General features: G+C 47.7%; 1 protein-coding gene across 1 annotated transcript in view; it reads left to right on the top strand.

Annotated features, from left to right (window-relative positions):
- GABBR2 (gamma-aminobutyric acid type B receptor subunit 2) overlaps positions 1-18683 on the top strand; it is a 347346-nt gene extending 328663 nt beyond the window's left edge. Inside the window, exons 14-19 of the mRNA XM_030293915.1 lie at positions 1748-1858; positions 6235-6459; positions 8842-9024; positions 11567-11696; positions 15477-15594; positions 18224-18683. Coding sequence (XP_030149775.1) covers positions 1748-1858; positions 6235-6459; positions 8842-9024; positions 11567-11696; positions 15477-15594; positions 18224-18389 — 933 coding nt within the window. The 3' untranslated portion in view covers positions 18390-18683. The remainder of the gene's footprint in view (positions 1-1747; positions 1859-6234; positions 6460-8841; positions 9025-11566; positions 11697-15476; positions 15595-18223) is intronic.
- The last annotated feature ends 428 nt before the right edge of the window (positions 18684-19111 follow it).

Genomic DNA, 19111 nt, shown 5'->3' with positions numbered 1-19111 from the left:
GCACAAAAAAGTGCAAGTCCTTGGTGTTCTGAGAAGTGGTAAAGTGCTCCAAAAAATTATGGGGATGTATTGAAAAAACACATGAAGCTGTATGAAGGAGCCAGTTTCCCACTGGCCAGATCTCGGAAAATTTGAGCAATCAAAATGAATGATAGTAAGGATCATAAAGCACTGAATGAAAAATTAACCCCTAAATGCATACTGACCTACATAAATAAATGGAAGGAAAAGTAAGATCTTGTTTACAGTGGCATGCCAAGTATTTAAATAAAACGATGAGTTAGAAAGTCACCATTTTGCAGCCACCAGAGGAACATGACTCAGATAGAAACCATCACCGGATGCTGAAACCACTGGGTTGATGATGGGGAAACGGGATACTCACACAGTCTCAAAGTATCTCCCACAGATTATTTATTAATTACAAGAGGGAAATGGTACCTTTGAAGTGGAGAGATCTGGCAGACATCACCTGAATCAAATGATCACAGTAACATCACCAATAACGGGACAAAGTGCCATCAAGTGCCACTGATGTGAAGCTCCAAAGAGGGAAAAACATCACTTTACATAGGATTCCTGCCATGAATGCATAACCCGAATCCGATCATGAAAACACATTCGGACAAACCCAAATTGAAGGACATTCTACAAAATAGATAAACCGGATTCTTCAGAAATACCAATGACATGAAAGACCAAAGTAGGATGAGAAATTGTTGAAGATTAAAGGAGACTAAAGACATGACAAGTAAATGCAGGACCCAGTCCCAGATTGGATCCTGCTTTGGAAAAGCCACAATTGTCTTAAAGGATATTATTATTGAGCCAATTGGCAAAATTTGAAAACTGATAGTATATTAGATAATATACTGTATCAGTGTTAAATTTCCTCAATTTGGTAAGTATATGTGGTTATGTAAGAGAGTCTCCTCATCCTTAGGAAATACTTGCTATATATTTAGGTCAGGATGTCTGTAACTTACTCTTGAATGGTTCAGAAAAAAATATGTAGAATATATATATATTTTTCGTTCTCTGGGTGTGTTTTTCTCCTTTTTCCACCATGTGGCTGATTATTTCCCAGAGATTGCCAGCTAAAATTGTTAAGAGAGAGAACACATTTGGGTAAGATCCTCTCCACCATCCCTTTTCAAGCAGAGCACTTTGTACTAGGAAACCTCGTAAGTCTTTGACCAGACTCTGGATTGGCAGCTGTAAGTCAGGTACCCACACTTTGACCTATCAGCTTTGGCCCAGGATAGGTCATGTGGTATATAACATGGCTGCTACCACTGCTCCCTCACTCAGGGTGATGGGCAAAAAGGTCTCCTTCTTCTGGCCTAGCCAGTAGTTACTGGGGTTAATCCCAAAGACACCTGAAGGCCTCTTGACATAACTGTGTGCCTCATTCTCACCCTCACTCTTTCAACAAACGTTACAGATGTATGCTCTGGGCCTGGTCCTATGCTAAGTACTAGAGGCACAGGAAGTGACCCACTCCCTACCTTCAGGAGATCTGAGTCAAGTTTGAAAGGCATGAAGAACAGATGACTAGAGTGCAGGGCTGAATCATGACCAACAAACAGAAGGCAGCCTCATGGGAACACAGAAGAGGGGCCCAAAAGGCCTCCTGGGCAAGGGATTGGCTATGGCTCACGGGAGGGAAAATGGCCATCAGATGGGGCCCTGGCTGCTGGAAGGGTGCCCAGTGCCATCCCTGGGTTTCTGTTTTCTCTTTGCACAGCCGGACCCAGCAGGACGGGACATCTCCATCCGCCCTCTCCTGGAGCACTGTGAGAACACCCATATGACCATCTGGCTTGGCATCGTCTATGCCTACAAGGGGCTTCTCATGGTAGGTGCGGAGCAGAAGGCAGAGGTTGGGGGATGCTTCTCTGTCAGAGCTCTCTCTCCCAGGTGCCTCTGTGAACATAAAAATAAACAGAGCCCCCAGGACTAAGCACTTAACTGTCTGCCAGGCCCGGCGTCTGCCACGTGTTACCTCAGTTCCCACAACAGCCCTCTGAGATAGGTGCAGACAGTGCTGAGAAGGCTGAAGCTTGGTTTGCCCGAGGTCGCTCAGCTAGTAAGTAGCAGATTCAAGAGCTTAACCACAGAGTAACCCCAAAACTTGTGAGTGTGCCTCACGGCGGCCACCATACCACTCCCGGAACAACGGTCGGTCAACATCTACCACGCGTTCACATCCCACGTTTTACTGGATTCTCTCAAAGTCTGTGGGAGGTGAGTGGAGTCATCCTCATCTTATGTAGATGAGGAAAGTCAGGCTCACAGAGGTTAAAGCGCACCTGGTAACCTCCAACCTCCGAACCCAGTATTCCTTCCACTCCACCCAACTGTTGGCGTCAAAGGTCACATACTAAGCCCACCAGACACATCTGGAACGATTTGAAAAGGACAGCCGCACCCCCACCTTATCCCAGCTTGACCCCTGAATCTTCTCTCCACATCCTGTGCAAACCATGCCTCCACTGAAATCCCTCCAGTGACAGGAAACCAGGTACCATACCCTCCTTAGGTCTTTGTACAGGAAAGTTAAGTCACCATCCGTATAGTCACCATCTGTATATAAGTCGCCTCTGTATAGCTTCCACTTAGAGGCCAAGAATGAAGCCCTCTCCAAAGGTCAGGTAAACCAGGTTTTCTTGTATTGCTCGAACGTATCCTGCTGCTTCAGAGAACTGTTACTGAGGGGCCACACCAGAGGAGCATATACTAGGCTACCCTAGGCAAAGATTGTCCCCAACTTCATACTAGTTGAGACCAGTTTCCATAGGGATTCTTTGAAGATCACTGGGCTGCAATCTGGGCCCCACAAGGTAATGACCCTGAAGGTGTCCCCAGGAGGTGCCCGGAGTGGAACTGGGACTTGGAGGCTGGCCAACAGCCCTGCGCTTGGAGAAGGGCACTCAGGAGACATGGTCACTAGAGCTGTCAGAGACAGTGGCATGGACCGGAAGGCAGATCCATCATTAGTGGGCAAAGTTGCCAGAAGGCAGCTTTCGAGTCCACATTAAAGAAGGATTTTGTCCAACAGAGCAGTGTCTGCAGATGTGGTGGCGCCCCCTAGGAAGGAAGTGCTCCCTGTCACAGGAAGCATGGTGGTACCTATGACTTGAGACCCCTAGCACTTGCTGAATAAAGAGAGTGAAACCAGACTCTCCAGGACGCCTCTGGCTCCATGTTCCCTGATCCTGAGACACTGTGAAATTAGATTATGCTGAATCCGATTGACTCTTTAAACTGGATTTATCTGTAACGTTTTGACCATCCATTATCTTCTCCACCTACTTGCAAAAGTGGCTGGAGATGACTATATCTCTTCCAGTGAAGCTATTACCTTCAGTCAGATCGTGTCAATAAAAGCTGTATTTGGCAGCACAAGTGCTTTACTGTTTCCAGTGTATGCACGGAATAACCCACAGCCCTCCTGGCCCTTAGGGTCTGTGACTAAAATTCCACCCACCCCCCAGGTCCTCCTGCTCTGAAACCACAGCATTTCAAGGCTGGAAAGAGTGTGCCCAGCCCTGCAGGCCCACTCTCCTGTCAGATGTTTCAGGACTCCTGGCCCCTAGTGCGCATCCCCAACAAGTTTTGTTCACTCACTGCTTCCACACCTCTAGTGATGGGGACCTCACCCACTCAAAGTGGCCTGTGCCACCCAGGGATGATGTATTAGTGCCCTGTGGCTGCAGTAACAAACTACCACAAATGGGTAAACACAGAGTGGCTTAAAACAACACACATTATTCTCTCACAGTTATGGAAGCCAGGAGTCTAAAACCAAGGTTGAGTTGTGCCCCCTCCAGAGGCTCCAGGGAAAATGCTTCCTTGCCTCTCCCCAGCAGCTGATGGCTCCAGGCATTCCTTGGCTTGGGGCTCCATCACTCTGTCTCCACCTCCATCTTCACATGGCCCTCTCTCTTTTCCAGGTCTTTCCTCTGTGTGTCTCTTACAATGACACTTATCATTTGATTTATGGCCTACCTAGATAATCCAGGATGATCTCATCTCAGGACCCTTAATTATATCTGCAAGGACCCCTTCAAATATTCAGTCTCCGTGAATTAGGATATAGACATGTCTTTTAGGGCCACTGTTCAACCCACTATAGATGGGTTATTTTTCTAGAAGGTTCTCTATCTTCAGCTAAAATCTGCCTTGATGTAACTTGTGCCCATGAACCCTCATTCTACTCCTTGAAGGCCTAAGAACAAGTTACTGTTTCCTCCCGACAGTCTTCAGAGATTTGCAGCCAACCACCAGGTCCCCAGACTCGCCCACATTTTACGACTGGTAGAGACTCTTGTGATGGTGCAGTGGGCCCCCAGACAGGTCAGTGAGGCTCGTCCGGCCTTTGATTCTTCCCTGGAAGAAGTGGACCGCAGAGCCCAGCCAGCATAGGCACTGTGGGACTGAAGGGCCCACACACGAAGGAACTAGCACAAAGCAGACTTTCAACAGCGTTGGATTCTTTCCCTCACTCAGCAGCTGCTTCCTGGGCTTCTCGCTCCCCCATTTTAAAAGGAATCTTTAAAAAACAAATAGGTCTGGGGGTGCCTGGATGGCTCACCTGATGGAACATGCAACTCTTATAGGTTTGGGCCCCAAGTGTGTGTGTAGAGATCACTTAAAAATAAATGAATAAATGAATAAATGAATAAATAAATAAATAAATAAATAAATAAATAAATAAATAAATGAAATTATAGGTAGATAGATAAGTAAATAAATAAATTGGTCTGTGAGATAACACATTTAGAGAAAAGGAGAGGAAAGCAGCCATGGTTGTATAAATAATACCAATTACAAAATGACTTTTAACTTACCCTTGTACAGGACACTTTGGTTTACAAAATGCTTTGTGCAGCACTACAGTCATCTTCTCATTTCATCTGGATACAAACCCTGTGAGGTGGTATTATTATTATTCCCATTTCACGATAGTGAAACTGAGGCCCTGAGAGATGAAGTGACTTGCCCCAAATCACAGAGCCAATGGAGAGTAGCAGATTCCAGATCCTCCGGCCTTGTGCCCAGCTGCCCTCCACCACATGGCATTTTGCTGCTGCCGTATTAAGTCAGACCTGAAAACAGAAGCCCTCGGGGTGATATTAAGTGGCCATGCAGTTTTGGATGCCCTGAGCTGCGATGATGAGGTCAGAGGAAAGAGGGGCCTTTGGGGAAAGTCCTCTTGGAAGGGCCTGGACTACAGCTGAAGGCCCTGAACAGTCAGCAGTCTTGGTCAGCTCTCCCCCCAGCCCCCCACCCACACCACCATTCTGCTGGGCATTCCGGCTGCACTTCCTCCACAACCTTCCCTCCCCTTAGACCACCCAGGAAGGCTAAGGCTTAGATCACACTGAACCTCTACCTTGTCCATTTCTGTTGGGAGATATACTGGTTAGGAGTAGAGCTGCAAGTGACAGAAAAGATAGTTTCTTAAGAGATGGTTAACTTCCTTCTTCAGATAAGCAATCTAGGGTTGGTGGGGGGCTCCCAGAATCTCAGCTCCTTGGATCTTGTGGCTCCCCCATCTTTATCATACAACTCCCACGTCTTGGTCTAAGATGACTGTTGTGGTCTAAGATGGCTTCTCAAGCTCCACCCATCATACTCCACTCCTACTAGGAAGGAGGAAAAGGAGCACCGTTTCCCTTGATAGACACTTCCCAGAACTTGTACACACCACTTCCACCTACGTGGTGCTGTCCTGAACCTATCATACACCACACCTAGCTCCAAGGACAGTTAGGAAATGTAATCTCCATTCTGAGTGACTTTGTGCATCGGGAGGTAAATAGAAGTCCCAGACACAGGTGTTCTGGCTTGTTTAGCAGTAAAAAAAGACAGGACTGAACTTCTGGAAACATAGTCCACTTTTGCCACTGTTTTACTGTGTGGCCTTGGGCAAGCCTCTTCCTCCTCTCTGGGCCTCAGTGTTCGCTCTAGAGTGAGGGGAGGCGGTCGAGATCCCAACTGGAAACCCTTCCCACCACCGCCTCCTGTATGTGAACTGTGGTGGGGCGAAGGAGAACCAGATGCTCTGACACCCCCAGTCTGCATTTCCTCAGCAGGACTCCACCTGGAGCCACCAGTGGAGACTGAGGGTGACATCCAGAAGGCCTGGCCCTGACCCCCCTTCTCAGAGTGGCAGGCGTGTGCCACCACGTGATAATGATGACTTCCCCTTTCCGCTCGCCATTTCAGTTGTTCGGTTGCTTCCTGGCTTGGGAGACGCGTAACGTCAGCATCCCTGCCCTCAACGACAGCAAGTACATTGGGATGAGTGTCTACAACGTGGGGATCATGTGTATCATCGGGGCCGCCGTCTCCTTCCTGACCCGAGACCAGCCCAACGTGCAGTTCTGCATCGTCGCCTTGGTCATCATCTTCTGCAGCACCATCACCCTCTGCCTGGTGTTTGTGCCCAAGGTACGGCCCGCCCTCTGCACCCTGCCCTCTGGCCTCTGGTCTTGGACCCTGCACAGAGGGGACACCTGGCCTCCACCGCCTTCTGGCAGTTTTATGCTTTCTGTACTTGTTATGATCATGGAAAGTTTGGAAAATGCAAACAAGTAAAAACCAGATTTTCCAGAAATCTCAGAGTCGCATCACCCAAGAATAATCACTGTTTAATGTTTTGTTTTAGTTTTTTTTACTAAAAGCTACATAGTTGTTTTTTTTTTTTCAAAGTTTTTATTTATTTTTGGGACAGAGAGAGACAGAGCATGAACGGGGAGGGGCAGAGAGAGAGGGAGACACAGAATCGGAAATAGGCTCCAGGCTCCGAGCCATCAGCCCAGAGCCCGACGCGGGGCTCGAACTCACGGACCGCGAGATCATGACCTGGCTGAAGTCGGACGCTTAACCGACTGCGCCACCCAGGCGCCCCAAAGCTACATAGTTTTTATGCGTTTCCACCCAGTATTTTTTTAATAAGTGTTTCTTTTTTTTTTTAATGTTTCATTTATTTTTGAGACGGGGGGAAGGGGCAGAGAGAGAGGGAGACACAGAATCCAAAGCAGGCTCCAGGCTCTGAGCTGTCAGCACAGAGCCTGATGTGGGGCTCTAACTCAGGAACCACGAAATCGTGAGCTGAGCTGAAGTCGGACACTTAACCAACTGAGCCACCCAGGTGCCCCCCTTCCAGTCTTTTTTAAATGGTTAGGCAGTGATGCTTTTCCCATTAGGGCTGCGATGATAGCTCACATATCATTTTGTAGTTTGCCTTTTTCACTGTTAATGTCTCCTGTGCATTTTCTCACAGCATAACCACCATTGACAGGGGATACCCCGTGTCTTCTTATCTGCTTGATTCCCTTATTGATGAGCATTACAGTCATTTCCAGATTTTTTTTATATTACAAATTAACTTTTTTCTACATAACACACGATCCCCATTTCTGGCTACTCCCTTCAGATAGAGTCGCAGAAGTAGTGTTAGTGGGTAAAAAGGAATAACCACTTTGAACAGCCACTTACATTTTCCATTCATCAGAAGCACTGATCTTGAAGACCAGCCTGAGAGATGTTTCTCAAACCTTATCCTTCCCATCAGCAGGCAGGTGAACCAGAGGCCTTGGTGTCTTGGGAGCCCCTGCAGTTGGCTGGTCTCAGCATCAGAAAAGAAGGGGAAATAGAGAGGGTAGAAGGAATTATTGGCCTGAGTAGGGAAGGGAGAATGGGGTGAAAAGAGATCACTCGGGGTCCATTGTCCCCCAGACAGACTGCCCATGGCACCTCCATCCAGTCAGTCCCCGAGCAGTGTTTTTCCCTGGAACACTGATGCCGTATATGCCTTCTTTCTCTGGTTGTCAAGGCTCCAGCCCAATGCTAAGATCTCTCTGCCTACACTCTGACATCCTCTCATTCCAGTCAAAGATGCCAGATGGCTCCAAGCCCAGCCCTGACCATGTCACTCTCCTCTGTTACCCTCAACAACTCCTCATTGCACCTCTGGCTCCAGAATCAAGTCCCCAGTATGGGCTGCCTTTCAGGAACTTTGGGTCTCCTCCAGTTTCTCCTAAGAACCCTGTCCACCATCCAAACTGTCCTTCTCCATAAGCACCCTGAGTCCCAGGCCCCCCCTGCCTTTGCATATGCCTCTTCTTCCCCCTGGAACTCCCTTTCCTCACCGTCCCTCAGGCTGTCCACAGAGCCCAGCCCAGGCCCACAGCACCCACAGCCCAGCCTTCCCTGGATACTTCCGGCCTCTGGACCATGGGGTCCTGACAGACAGGGGCCACGCCTCCCTCAGTCCTGGCTCTCCGGTGCAGGCCCAGAGCCAGACTCAAACCAGAAATGTTTCTTGAATAAATGAGTAAGACCGGGATCAAGCAGTGGCCTTTTTTCTTATATAACAACACTTTTGTCCATGACAGAACTAGTCACCAGTCTGTCCTCAACACTCATGAATGGTTCTAAAAAGCAGAAGGCTTCATTTGCCTCCATCCATTGTCTTCCAACGTCATCCTCAGGGTTATTTTCCATGTGGAACGAAGCCTAAGGCAGAGTACGGCTCAGCTGGAATCAGGCCTAGGCGTGGGCTCTGCAGGGGGTTCTGGATGCAGGTGGCCTCGGTCAGGAGACCAGACTTCTGCTGACAAGGAAAGAAACAGACTCGGCGAGGGAGGGGGGTGGGGCTGCCCAAGGTCACACACCAGCGAGTGGCAGAGATGAGCCTGAACCCAGGGCTCCGGGCTCCCAGCCTGTGTCTGTGCTGCCTCCAATGCAGGACCTGCTGTGGCGGAGGGGATGGGACACCGGGGAGGAGGACCCCGGGGTTCTCCTTTCAGTCATCCCTTGTCCTTCCAGCTCATCACTCTGAGAACAAATCCAGATGCAGCAACCCAGAACAGGCGATTCCAGTTCACTCAGAATCAGAAGAAGGAAGATTCAAAAACGTCCACCTCAGTCACCAGCGTGAACCAAGCAAGCACATCCCGCCTAGAGGGCCTGCAGTCTGAAAACCATCGCCTGCGAATGAAGATCACAGAGGTACCTCCCTCAGCACCGGCAGCCAGGGCCCCAGCCTCCCGGTCTCGTCCCTCTGCCCCAGAGTAGGGCCTCTCGGGGCTGCCGCTCCTGACCTCGCCCCATCTGGGCACCCCCTTGCATCAGGCTGTGCAGTCCCAGGTGCTGGAGTTACGGCCACCAGAACCAGGGGGGACGTAAACTAGACATAGGCAGTTTGTCAGAATCCCCTGGCCCAGGCTCATGGCATCCAGCAGTGCCCCGATTCAAGGCATCCTCAGAAAGAAAGGAGTTCTTAGAGATTTGTGAGCTCCCAGATTATAGGAGCTTCCTAAGTGTGTGGGGACCACCCCCCTTAATCTGTCACTCTCCAAACCCAGTAACCACCCTCATTTATATGAGGTACAGTGAGACAGGAAGGGGTGAAGAGAAATGTTTCAGACAGGAGAGTTTGCTGTAGCAGAACTCACTGTTGTCCTGAGGGTCCTTAACTGGTCCTTCAGTATTCCAGAGAGGCCACAACTAGAATCCTTTGTGCCCAAGCCGGACCTCAAATTCTGGATTTTCTATACCTGGGAGGGGAGACCAAATTACCTTCCCCTTCTGCACATGTCTCTTTGGGTCCATGTGTATGACTGGCCCATGGTCTGCGGGCTGTGTGTTTCATAGAGAACTTCTCATTCAATGAGTGGAATAGGGAAGAAATAAGGGCGAGTGTGTTGGTCAGGATACTTGCTAAGTTGCTGTAACAAAGACTCCAAAATGAAGCGACCCAAAGAAAATATTTCTCTGTCACATAATGGTCATGAGGAGATTGGCCCAGGTTGGCAGGAAGCTCTGCCTCCATGGCCTTGGCTGGATGAGGTTTGTTCACTCTTCCTGTCCGCCATTCCCCAAGGCATATTCCTCACCAGCACAGTTAAAACCGAGTGGAAGGCAGGTCCTGTCCTCAGTCGCAGGAAGGGAAGAGGAAGTCCACACAAGGGATAAGCAAGTGATACAAAAATTTGTACAATGTTGGTTCTGCTCCAGTTGCCTTGGCAAGAACTTACATGATCACACTTAGACACAGGGGACACTGGGAAATGTAGTCTCTAGCTGGACATTCGTGAGGAAGAAGGGAGACATAGGGTTGTCCGAGGAGATATGGGATGCCCAGTTAAATTTGAATTTCAGACAACCAATGGTATTTTTAGTATAAGGATGGCCCATACAATAGTTGGGATATACTTACAGTAAAAAAAGTGATTCATTGTTACCTGGAAATCAACTGTGACTGGGCATTCGGTATTTGCCTTTGCTAGATCTAGTAGCCTTTTGGGGGGCTCACCTTAGTCTGTCACAAAGATCCATTACACAGTTGTCCGTGCATCTAAAGATGACTGCTTTAGAAGGGATAGCCCATTTGCCACCAGAGCAAAGTAGGAAAGGATTCTGCCCCTCAAAGCCCATTGCTGGTTCTGTGTTACTATCAGATCTCCCTGTGCCTGGAACTACCATATCTTGACATTTGACTTTTACTGGCACACTCCAGCAATAGAGTTCACCCACTTCAGGAAACGTGAAACCAAAGCCACTGTCAAAAGCCCTAAAATGTTGGGTTGTTTTTCCTGGAATCGAATCACAATCTGGCTTCCTTTGATCCTAGCCCTGCTGTTTGAGTCACACAGAAGAAGGTATCTCTCTCCTTCTCCACAGGAAAATGTATTTAAAAATTAATGGCCGTGCTCTTGACATCAGGACAACACTTTACAGTTTATAACTTTCTCTCCCTTATACTATAGTAAGATGCCTGCTGCCTTCCCCAGCTACCACCCCACAACACACACACACACACACACACACACGCACACCAGGCTTCTCAAGGGCTGAACTGCCCCAGAGCTTGCATCTGATTTTCCTATAACCTGAAAGCCCCTGCAGTCCATCCTCTGGAGGAACCCCTACTGGCCTGACCTTCTGTGTCAGTGTGAGACCCACAGCTAACCAACCCGTAGATCTGCCCTCCCCTACAGGGGTCTTGCTAGGTACCAATAACAATAATTATAGTAATATCATTGTAGTAGCACGCTACCCTTATTGTGTGTCAAGGACTGGGCTAAACTTTAAATGCATCATCTGATTTAATCTCCGCAATAACCACAAGAGGTAGCTACTGTTATTACCCCATTCTACAGATGAAGGAGTTGAGACTCAGTTCTCACAAGCCAGTACACAGGCAGTAAAGGCCAGCTCTGAGTTTGCCCCCAGGCCTGTCCACCTTCAGAGCCTGTGCTCTGACACTCTCCTGCCCTGCGTCCCTGGGCTTGCCCAGCTGCTCCATCATGATGGGCACAAGCCTACACTGAACACATGGTTGCAAAGCCCATTCCCCCTCCCTCCCCATCACAGTTTCACCTGCAGCAACAGCCCTCAGGGGCCATCCGCATCTCTTCCCCAGCATGCGGTGCGTCTCTGGCTCTCAGTGCCCTCCTGAGGGCAACCTGAGGCCCAGTCCCACGACCCTGTGAGCCGGGGAAGGGACTGGGCCAGGGGCTCTGACTCAGCTAGAACCTTTGTCTTCTAGCTCGATAAAGACTTGGAAGAGGTCACGATGCAGCTGCAAGACACCCCAGAAAAGACCACCTACATCAAACAGAACCACTACCAAGAACTCAACGACATCCTCAACCTTGGGAACTTCACTGAGAGCACAGGTAGGAGGAGACGGGACCCCTGGAATGTGGGGACCTGGGTATCAGACACCAGCTGTCCACCTTCCACTTTACAGATGAAGAAACTGAGGCTCAGAGAAGGGGTGAGGCTGATGTGAAGCCACACGGGCAGAGTGGCAGCCTCTGGAACCCACAGCTCAGTGTCCAGCCTAGAGCGGGGGCTTCTGTTTCTCAGTCTCTTGGGTTTCAGTGGCACACGTACATGACATGGCCAGCATTCACAGTGTTCTGACTGGCGGCACGTTGTTCCTAATGAATAGTTTTCCTTACTTCTCCCAGCAACGTTTCGGTTTCGGATGTGCCGTCTCAATGTATAGGAAAGGAATGGTCAGTAAGATCTGACCTGACACTCAATCTCCCCAACCACTTGGGAAATGCAAGCCAAAATAACACAATGCAGTCTTTACCTACATTTCAGCAACATTTCCAAAGATCACCAGTGCTGTTAAGAGTGTGTGGAAATAGGCATTCTCCTGCAATGTTTTGGAAGTCAGTCTGGCACATCCAAATGTTAGATGCTAAACCTCCTGATTAACAAGACCACTAGCAAGATCTTGTCCCTGGGAAGTACTCCCACGTGGGCAAAGATGTATACACATGATGTTCATCCCAACATTATTTGTAGGTGAGAAACACTGGAATTAACTTAAATGTTTATCATTTAGGGTGGTTTCGTTAGTGATGATACAACTAAACAAGGCACATAATACAACTATTAGAAAGTGGGGCGAATCTATTTGTGTAAATATGGAGAGATCCCCAAGTGAAAATAGCAAGATGAAGGCCAGCATTATGGTACACATAAATGCACACACACACGCACGTGTGTGCGCGCGTGTGTGTTAAGTGCATTTTTAAAAAGGTTTGGGAGAACAAACACTGAATTAACAGTCTCCACCTGTGTGAAGGGAACAGTATGTGCATAGTGAGAAAGGATTCTTCTTACATTTCATTTAATATACTTCTCTATTGTTTGCATCTTGTCATTAGCATTGATTCACTAATTTGCTATAAAATTATTTTTTAAATCAATGAAAAATCTTTACTTTCTTTTTTGTTTTTGTTATAGTTTCCTTTATTATTACATAAGTAATAGCATTCTTATTATAAAATCAAATTATAAAATTTTTACTATATAAGATGTTGATTACAAAAAAAGTTTAAATTGAGATTAGTAACAAGTAAATTGAAAGAATAAAACTTACTGGGGCACCTGGGTGGCTCAGTTGGTTGCACATCTGACTTCAGCTCAGGTCATGGTCTCACAGTTCGTGAGTTTAAGCCCCACGTTGGGCTCTGTGCTAACAAACAGCTCAGAGCCTGGAGTCTGCTTCAGATTCTGTATCTCTCTCTCTCTCTCTCTCTCCCCCTCTCCTGCTCATGCTCTGCCTCTCTCTGTCTCTCAAAAATAAATAAATGTTAAAAAAGTTTTTTTAAAAGAATAAAAATTACTCATAGTGATTTTTGTATCTGGAAAAGTGGGCATTTCAAATTAATGAAAGGAAAGGAATTATTCAATAAATTTAATTGGGACAAGTGGATAGCCATCTGGAAAGGAGTAAAGTTAAATCCCTACCTCACACCTTACATATAAAAGATTTAAATGTAAAAAGTGAAACCATGAAAGAACTAAAAGAAACCATAGGAAAATTTTTTTAATAATCTCAGATAGGGGAAGGCCTTTCTCAGTTTGAGGCAAAACCCAGAAAAAGTTGATAAATTTAACTACAAAAAAAAATTTTTTTAACAACACAAAAAGCATAAGTAACCAAAAATTCAAACAAACTAAGCCAAAAAATATTGTAACTCAAGTAATGAGCTTATTGTCTTATATATAAAGAGAAATTTTATATACTTTATATAAAGTATATATAATTATATGCAAATTAATAAGAAAAAGACCAACAACACAAAACAAAATGGGCAAAGACAGTTCTCACAGAAGGAAGTGCAAGAGATTCATATGCTTATGAAAAGATTCTCAATCTCACTCCTTATTAAAAGAATGCAAATGACATCTTTAGTGAGATACCATTTTCACCAGTAAGACTGGCAAAGACAAGAGATTAAAAAGTTGCAGAGAGTCTGAGGAAACAGTCGAGGAAATGGGCATTCTCAAACATGGCTGGTCGAAATAGAAATTGATCTGATCCAGTAGTTCCACTTTTGGAATTTACCCTAAGAATGTGCAGTCAACTGTCATTATTCATGGGGATTATGTTTGATAAAGCTGCTGTGAACCATGAATTAATTGGTGAACACTGAACCACTGCTCCCCGGGGAAATAGGTCCCCAGGGTTAGGTTCCTGCAAGTCTCTCTCAGGTTGGCATTTTGGCCAACCAATCAGTACATAATTTTGTTATATATGTGTTTCTGTTTGAAGACCTCTTGTTTAATATATATTGTTGATTCATTAACATTGACCTCCTGGTAAGCAGCACTAGAACGCATGCCTGAATGAAGATCATCTAACCCGCGGATTTTCTCCATCAGACACATCACAGCCTTCTTGTGCGTAGGCATGCATTCTAGTGCTGTCGACCATAAGGTCGGGGTTCATGTTCCAACACAGTGTGTGTCAGCAAATGACTGCGAAAGCATTACAGTTATTGGTTTGGGGTTACAAATTACTTTTAGTGAGTAGGCGAGTTCGCAAATACAGAATCCATGAATAAGGAGGATCCACTGCACTCACGTGGGGCAAAATGACATTCACTAAGTTTGCTCACTGTAGACAAACAAAACAAAAACCAGTGCTCCTCCAGATCCCTCAAGTTGGGGACCCAGGTTTTCATGTTTTGTATTTCTTTAAATCTCCCTGGGTCGTTCTGAAGCAGAGGGCTGAAAGCATCCATATCATCACATTTTGTGGCTTCACAGTATTTCTTTGAATGGAGACCCCATACATACATGAGTGTATAACTAATCCATTAACACTGGAAAAATTCAGATTAGTTCCAACTTTTTTATATTATAAACAATGCTGACTTGAACATCCTGTGTATAACTGCACACATAACCTTCATCATTTCCTTCGGATAACTCCCAGAAGTAAAAATTCTGAGTAAAAGATATGCACGATTTTTAGTGTTCGATGCTTAGTGCCCCCCAGAAAGATTATGCCAATTTATACTCCCACCAGCAGTTTACTCTTCCCAATCTTTGGCAATCTTATGGATATATATTTTCCCTTGGAGGGTTTTTTCCTTTGTTATTATATCCCTAGGCACCAGTGAAAAAGGACTTTACATTAAAAACGCTCATTTCCAAGTTAGGTTGCCTACATTGGTTGACTTGATTTCCCCCCTTTTTTCTTGGAGAAAGGAAATCCCCCAAGACACCATTTCTATCCCTGGATGGAAGCTTCTAGGCTCACTGCCCTGGTCCTGGAAGAGCTACTGCAGAAACCACAGCTCTGGAAGGATAATGGGCTCTTTGCTATTCTCTCTCCTTGGGCACCATCCTAAAAAGCTTGCATTTTTTAAAAATTTGTTTAACATTTATTTATTTTTGAGAGAGAGAGAGAGAGAGAGAGAGAGCGTGCATGAGAGGGAAGAGGCAGAAAGAGGGGGAGACACAGAATCTGAAGCAGGCTCCAGGCACAGAGCCCAACACGGGGCTCAAACATACAAACCGTGAGATCATGACTTGAGCCGAAGTCAAAAGCTTAATCGACTGAGCCACCCAGGCGCCCGAAAGATTGCATTTCTTAAAAAATGAAGTTAACAGAATGTGTTGTGATATTGTTGTTTTACATTCAGATGGGGGAAAGGCCATTTTAAAAAATCACCTCGATCAAAATCCCCAGCTACAGTGGAACACAACAGAGCCCTCGCGAACATGCAAAGATCCTATAGAAGATATAAACTCCCCAGAACAGTAAGTACTTTCTCCCTGAGAACTATTGTGGAAGAGTACATTACTCCTGCACAGCAATCTCAGTCTGCACCACATTTTCTCATGCATCATTTTATTTGAACTCCACAGCAATCCCATGATGCAGGTCAAATTACAATGCTCATTTTACAGATGAGAAAACATATTCAGAAAGGGGAGGTGACTTGTGAAAGCTCACCCAGTTTCTAAGTGCAGGAGATAGGATTTGAACCCGGGTCTGTCCACCATCAAACCTGCTGTAGCACACTGCCTTTGTTATGTATAAAACTTAACCTTGCTAAATGCACTGACTCCACAAGTGTTTACCGAGATCTACCGTGTGTCAGACATAGAAATGAAGAAAACGGACAAAAATCCCTTCCTTTGTGGAATTTATGTTCTATCTGGTGACAAAATAACTTCATTTAAAAAGCAAAGTCATAGGTGCTTTGGAGGAAAATAAAGTAGGGAAAGAGGTTGGGGGTCATACTCTTACAGAGAGCCATCAGGGAAGATTCAGTGAGCTGACATGTAAGCAAAGACCTACCTGGACATTTCCATCAGTTTTTTTCCCACTGGCCGTTGTTAGTTCTTCCTTGCTTACAGCAGCTTGGAAGCAGAGATTGGAAATGTCAGCACTGAAATGTGGTCCCTGGGAAGTGACAACCAGCAAAGACAGCCAAATCACCAAATGTAGTGTAACTCGAGGACATTTCGTTCTAGAGACAATAGCCTCTCAACCCAGTTAGCTCCAAGGCCTGACTGGCTAACACTCCAGAATAATTCCTGATGATTATATGGCAGTCATCAGTGGTTTACTTGTTAGTTCCCCCCACTAGAGTGTAAGCACCTTGGGGATAAGGTATGAGTCCCTCCCGTGTCCCTTGGACTGAATGCAGGTTCTGGCACTGAGTAGGTTTTCAGCACGTGTCTGTTGAGTGAATGCCAGTGTAAACAGGATCCCACCAGATAGCAAAATGCGATGGCTCTGAGAGGCACAGACAGATGCCCACCTTGCCCAGGCAGACAGCCCTTCCCAGGTGCCCCGGGAGGACACCATTTTCCCACGTCACAGTTGATTCCTCAGCTCCCCTTTTCCTGGTCTCTTTGTCAGCACCCTCTTGCCTTAAGGAATAGATCGTAGCTCAGGTTACAGAGGTTCAACTTGAATTTCAAAAGGAGATCTCCAATACACTGGCCTCATGAGCACCTGTGAAGGGTCCTTGGTAGAGCTCTCCAATGAACAAGTCCTTTGGGAGTGTGGGGACAGCACTGCCTCTGTCCCCATCCGTCTCAGGAGCCCATCGGTGCCACACATGCACACTAGGGGCACGCCTGTTGGGATGAGGTAGCCCCACATGAGTTGATTTGCCTCCCTCACAAAGCACTGTGGTTTCCCAGAAGCAGGAGACCCATCTTCCCCAGTTCTGGCTTTGTTTCCACGAGCAAGTTACAGAAACCCTGTCCACTTCCCTCGTCGTTATAATGGGAATAGCAATACTTCTACCTACTGAGTTTCTGTGAAGATCTGGGGGGTGGGGGGCTCTCACCCTGAGCAGTCAGGCACTGAGGACACAAGGAGGCCTAAGGATACCAAGAATTCAGCTTCCCAAGTACCAGGGGGAACCGCACAAGACGCGGTTAAGGTGACTTACTGCCCGGGGGAGACTCTGATGAGAAGCGGGCCAGGAGAGAGTGGCAGCGAGAAGGGAGTCAGAAGGCTGTCGCCTTTCCCCTGCTGCCAGCAGTCACACACCGCCCCTGGCTCCCAAGGGTCTTCTGGCTGTGCTTCTGGAAATTTACCCAGAATTCTGGGAGCTCAGGGGAAGAAGGAGCTCGCTCAGAAGACTTTAAACTGGATATTGAAGGGAAAACAGTTCGTCACAGCAGGAGGTGGAGAAAGTATTCCAGGCTGGGGAAAGAGCATGTGCAGAGGCAAGGAAGGGTGGCCATAAGCAGTGTTTTAGGGGAAAGTAGACGCCAGAGGGTTGGGTTTGGGTGGAGAGAGGGTAGAAGTTTCACCTGGAGAATTAGGCAAGAGACAGATCTTAGGCAGCCCTGAATGTCCTCCCCCCCACCCCCCCCCCCCCCCCGGTTGGAAGGATGACACTAGTCGCCAAAGAAGCTGAAAGAGCAGGAAGGAACCTATCGGAATCAGCCCAGCAAGAAGGGCTGCTGTCCTGAACAAGGCAGGGGCAGAGGAGCCAATGAGGAAGGACAGAGCAGTGAGAAGCCTTTCAGTCCATTTGGAGGCTTGCGAGAGTGAGAACTGTCTGTGTCAGCAGCAAAGCCCGTGAGATGAGTGAACCTTGTTCTTAGGAATCACCGCACACTCAGAAAGGCTGCATCTCCCTTTGCTCACTATCTCCCCAGTTCTTCCCAGGGCAGTCGTTGGCAGGTGTAGGCCTGTACCACATACCTGCTAGATGGGTGAATGGTTAGCTGATGGGACAGGCAGATCTTGGATTCACGAGAACTGTTCTCCTACCATCAGCTTCTTAGCCAAAGTGAGTCCACGGAACATTCTGGTGAGCAGCCAGATAGCCTTCACTGAAACGCCTCTCTCCCTTCTTCTCTCTCTCTCCTTTCTCCTCTCTCTCTCTCTCTCCCTCCCTCCCTCTCCCTGCCACAGCATCCAGCGCCGGCTGTCCCTCCAGCTCCCCATCCTCCACCACGCCTACCTCCCGTCCATTGGAGGCGTGGACGCCAGCTGCGTCAGCCCCTGCGTCAGCCCCACCGCCAGCCCCCGCCACAGACATGTGCCACCCTCCTTCCGAGTTATGGTCTCGGGCCTGTAAGGGTGGGAGGCCTGGGGCCGGGGCCTCCCCCATGACAGAACCACACAGAGCAGAAGCTACAGGAACACTGTCAGCTCTGGCTGCGGAGAAGCTGGGCGCCACGGCTGGCCTTGTGGGACTGCTCGATGGCACTCAGGTGGACGGGATGGGGGCACTTGGCACCTGACCTCGCGCCTTATTTGTGAAGTTTTTATTCTTTCACAAAGAAGAGGAATGGAAATGACTTCTTCCTTGATGTCTGCAAAGAAGGAGGAGCTGGGATATTTGAAACTTTGCAAAAAAAAAAAAAAAAAATCCTAGACAAGGAGAGAATCACTTGAACTCCAGCTAGAAGTCACCGAGTGTCCCTGAGCAGCCTTGAGAAGAGGCGAGGAGGGGCTACCAGAGAAACCGTCTCTGCCTCTGCACACACATCCCTGGCTGTGGCACCCCAGGCCAGCCCTTCTCCCCTCTGGGGAAGGAGGTGGGCAGGGCAGCCGGGTCCCCAGCTGCCAGTCCAGCCAATCCCAGCCTTCCTGGAACAGGGAGTCCGCAGGTGGCCCGAAGGCTGGGGTACGGGAGCAGGCTGACCCGTATGCCTCCCGGTGGGACCTTACTCTCTGGTAAATGCCACACATTAACACAATAACACCCGTTCCGGGACCGTGGGGATTTAGGGCACGTCACTGCAGACCTGCTCTGCACCATTCAGCGACAGTCGGTCATGCACCCACCACGTTGGC

The sequence above is a fragment of the Lynx canadensis genome, chromosome D4, assembly GCF_007474595.2.
Source record: "Lynx canadensis isolate LIC74 chromosome D4, mLynCan4.pri.v2, whole genome shotgun sequence".
In the NCBI taxonomy this organism is placed as follows: domain Eukaryota; kingdom Metazoa; phylum Chordata; class Mammalia; order Carnivora; family Felidae; genus Lynx; species Lynx canadensis.
Note: the sequence above shows the minus strand (reverse complement) of the source record. Positions and strands in the feature narration are given on the sequence as shown.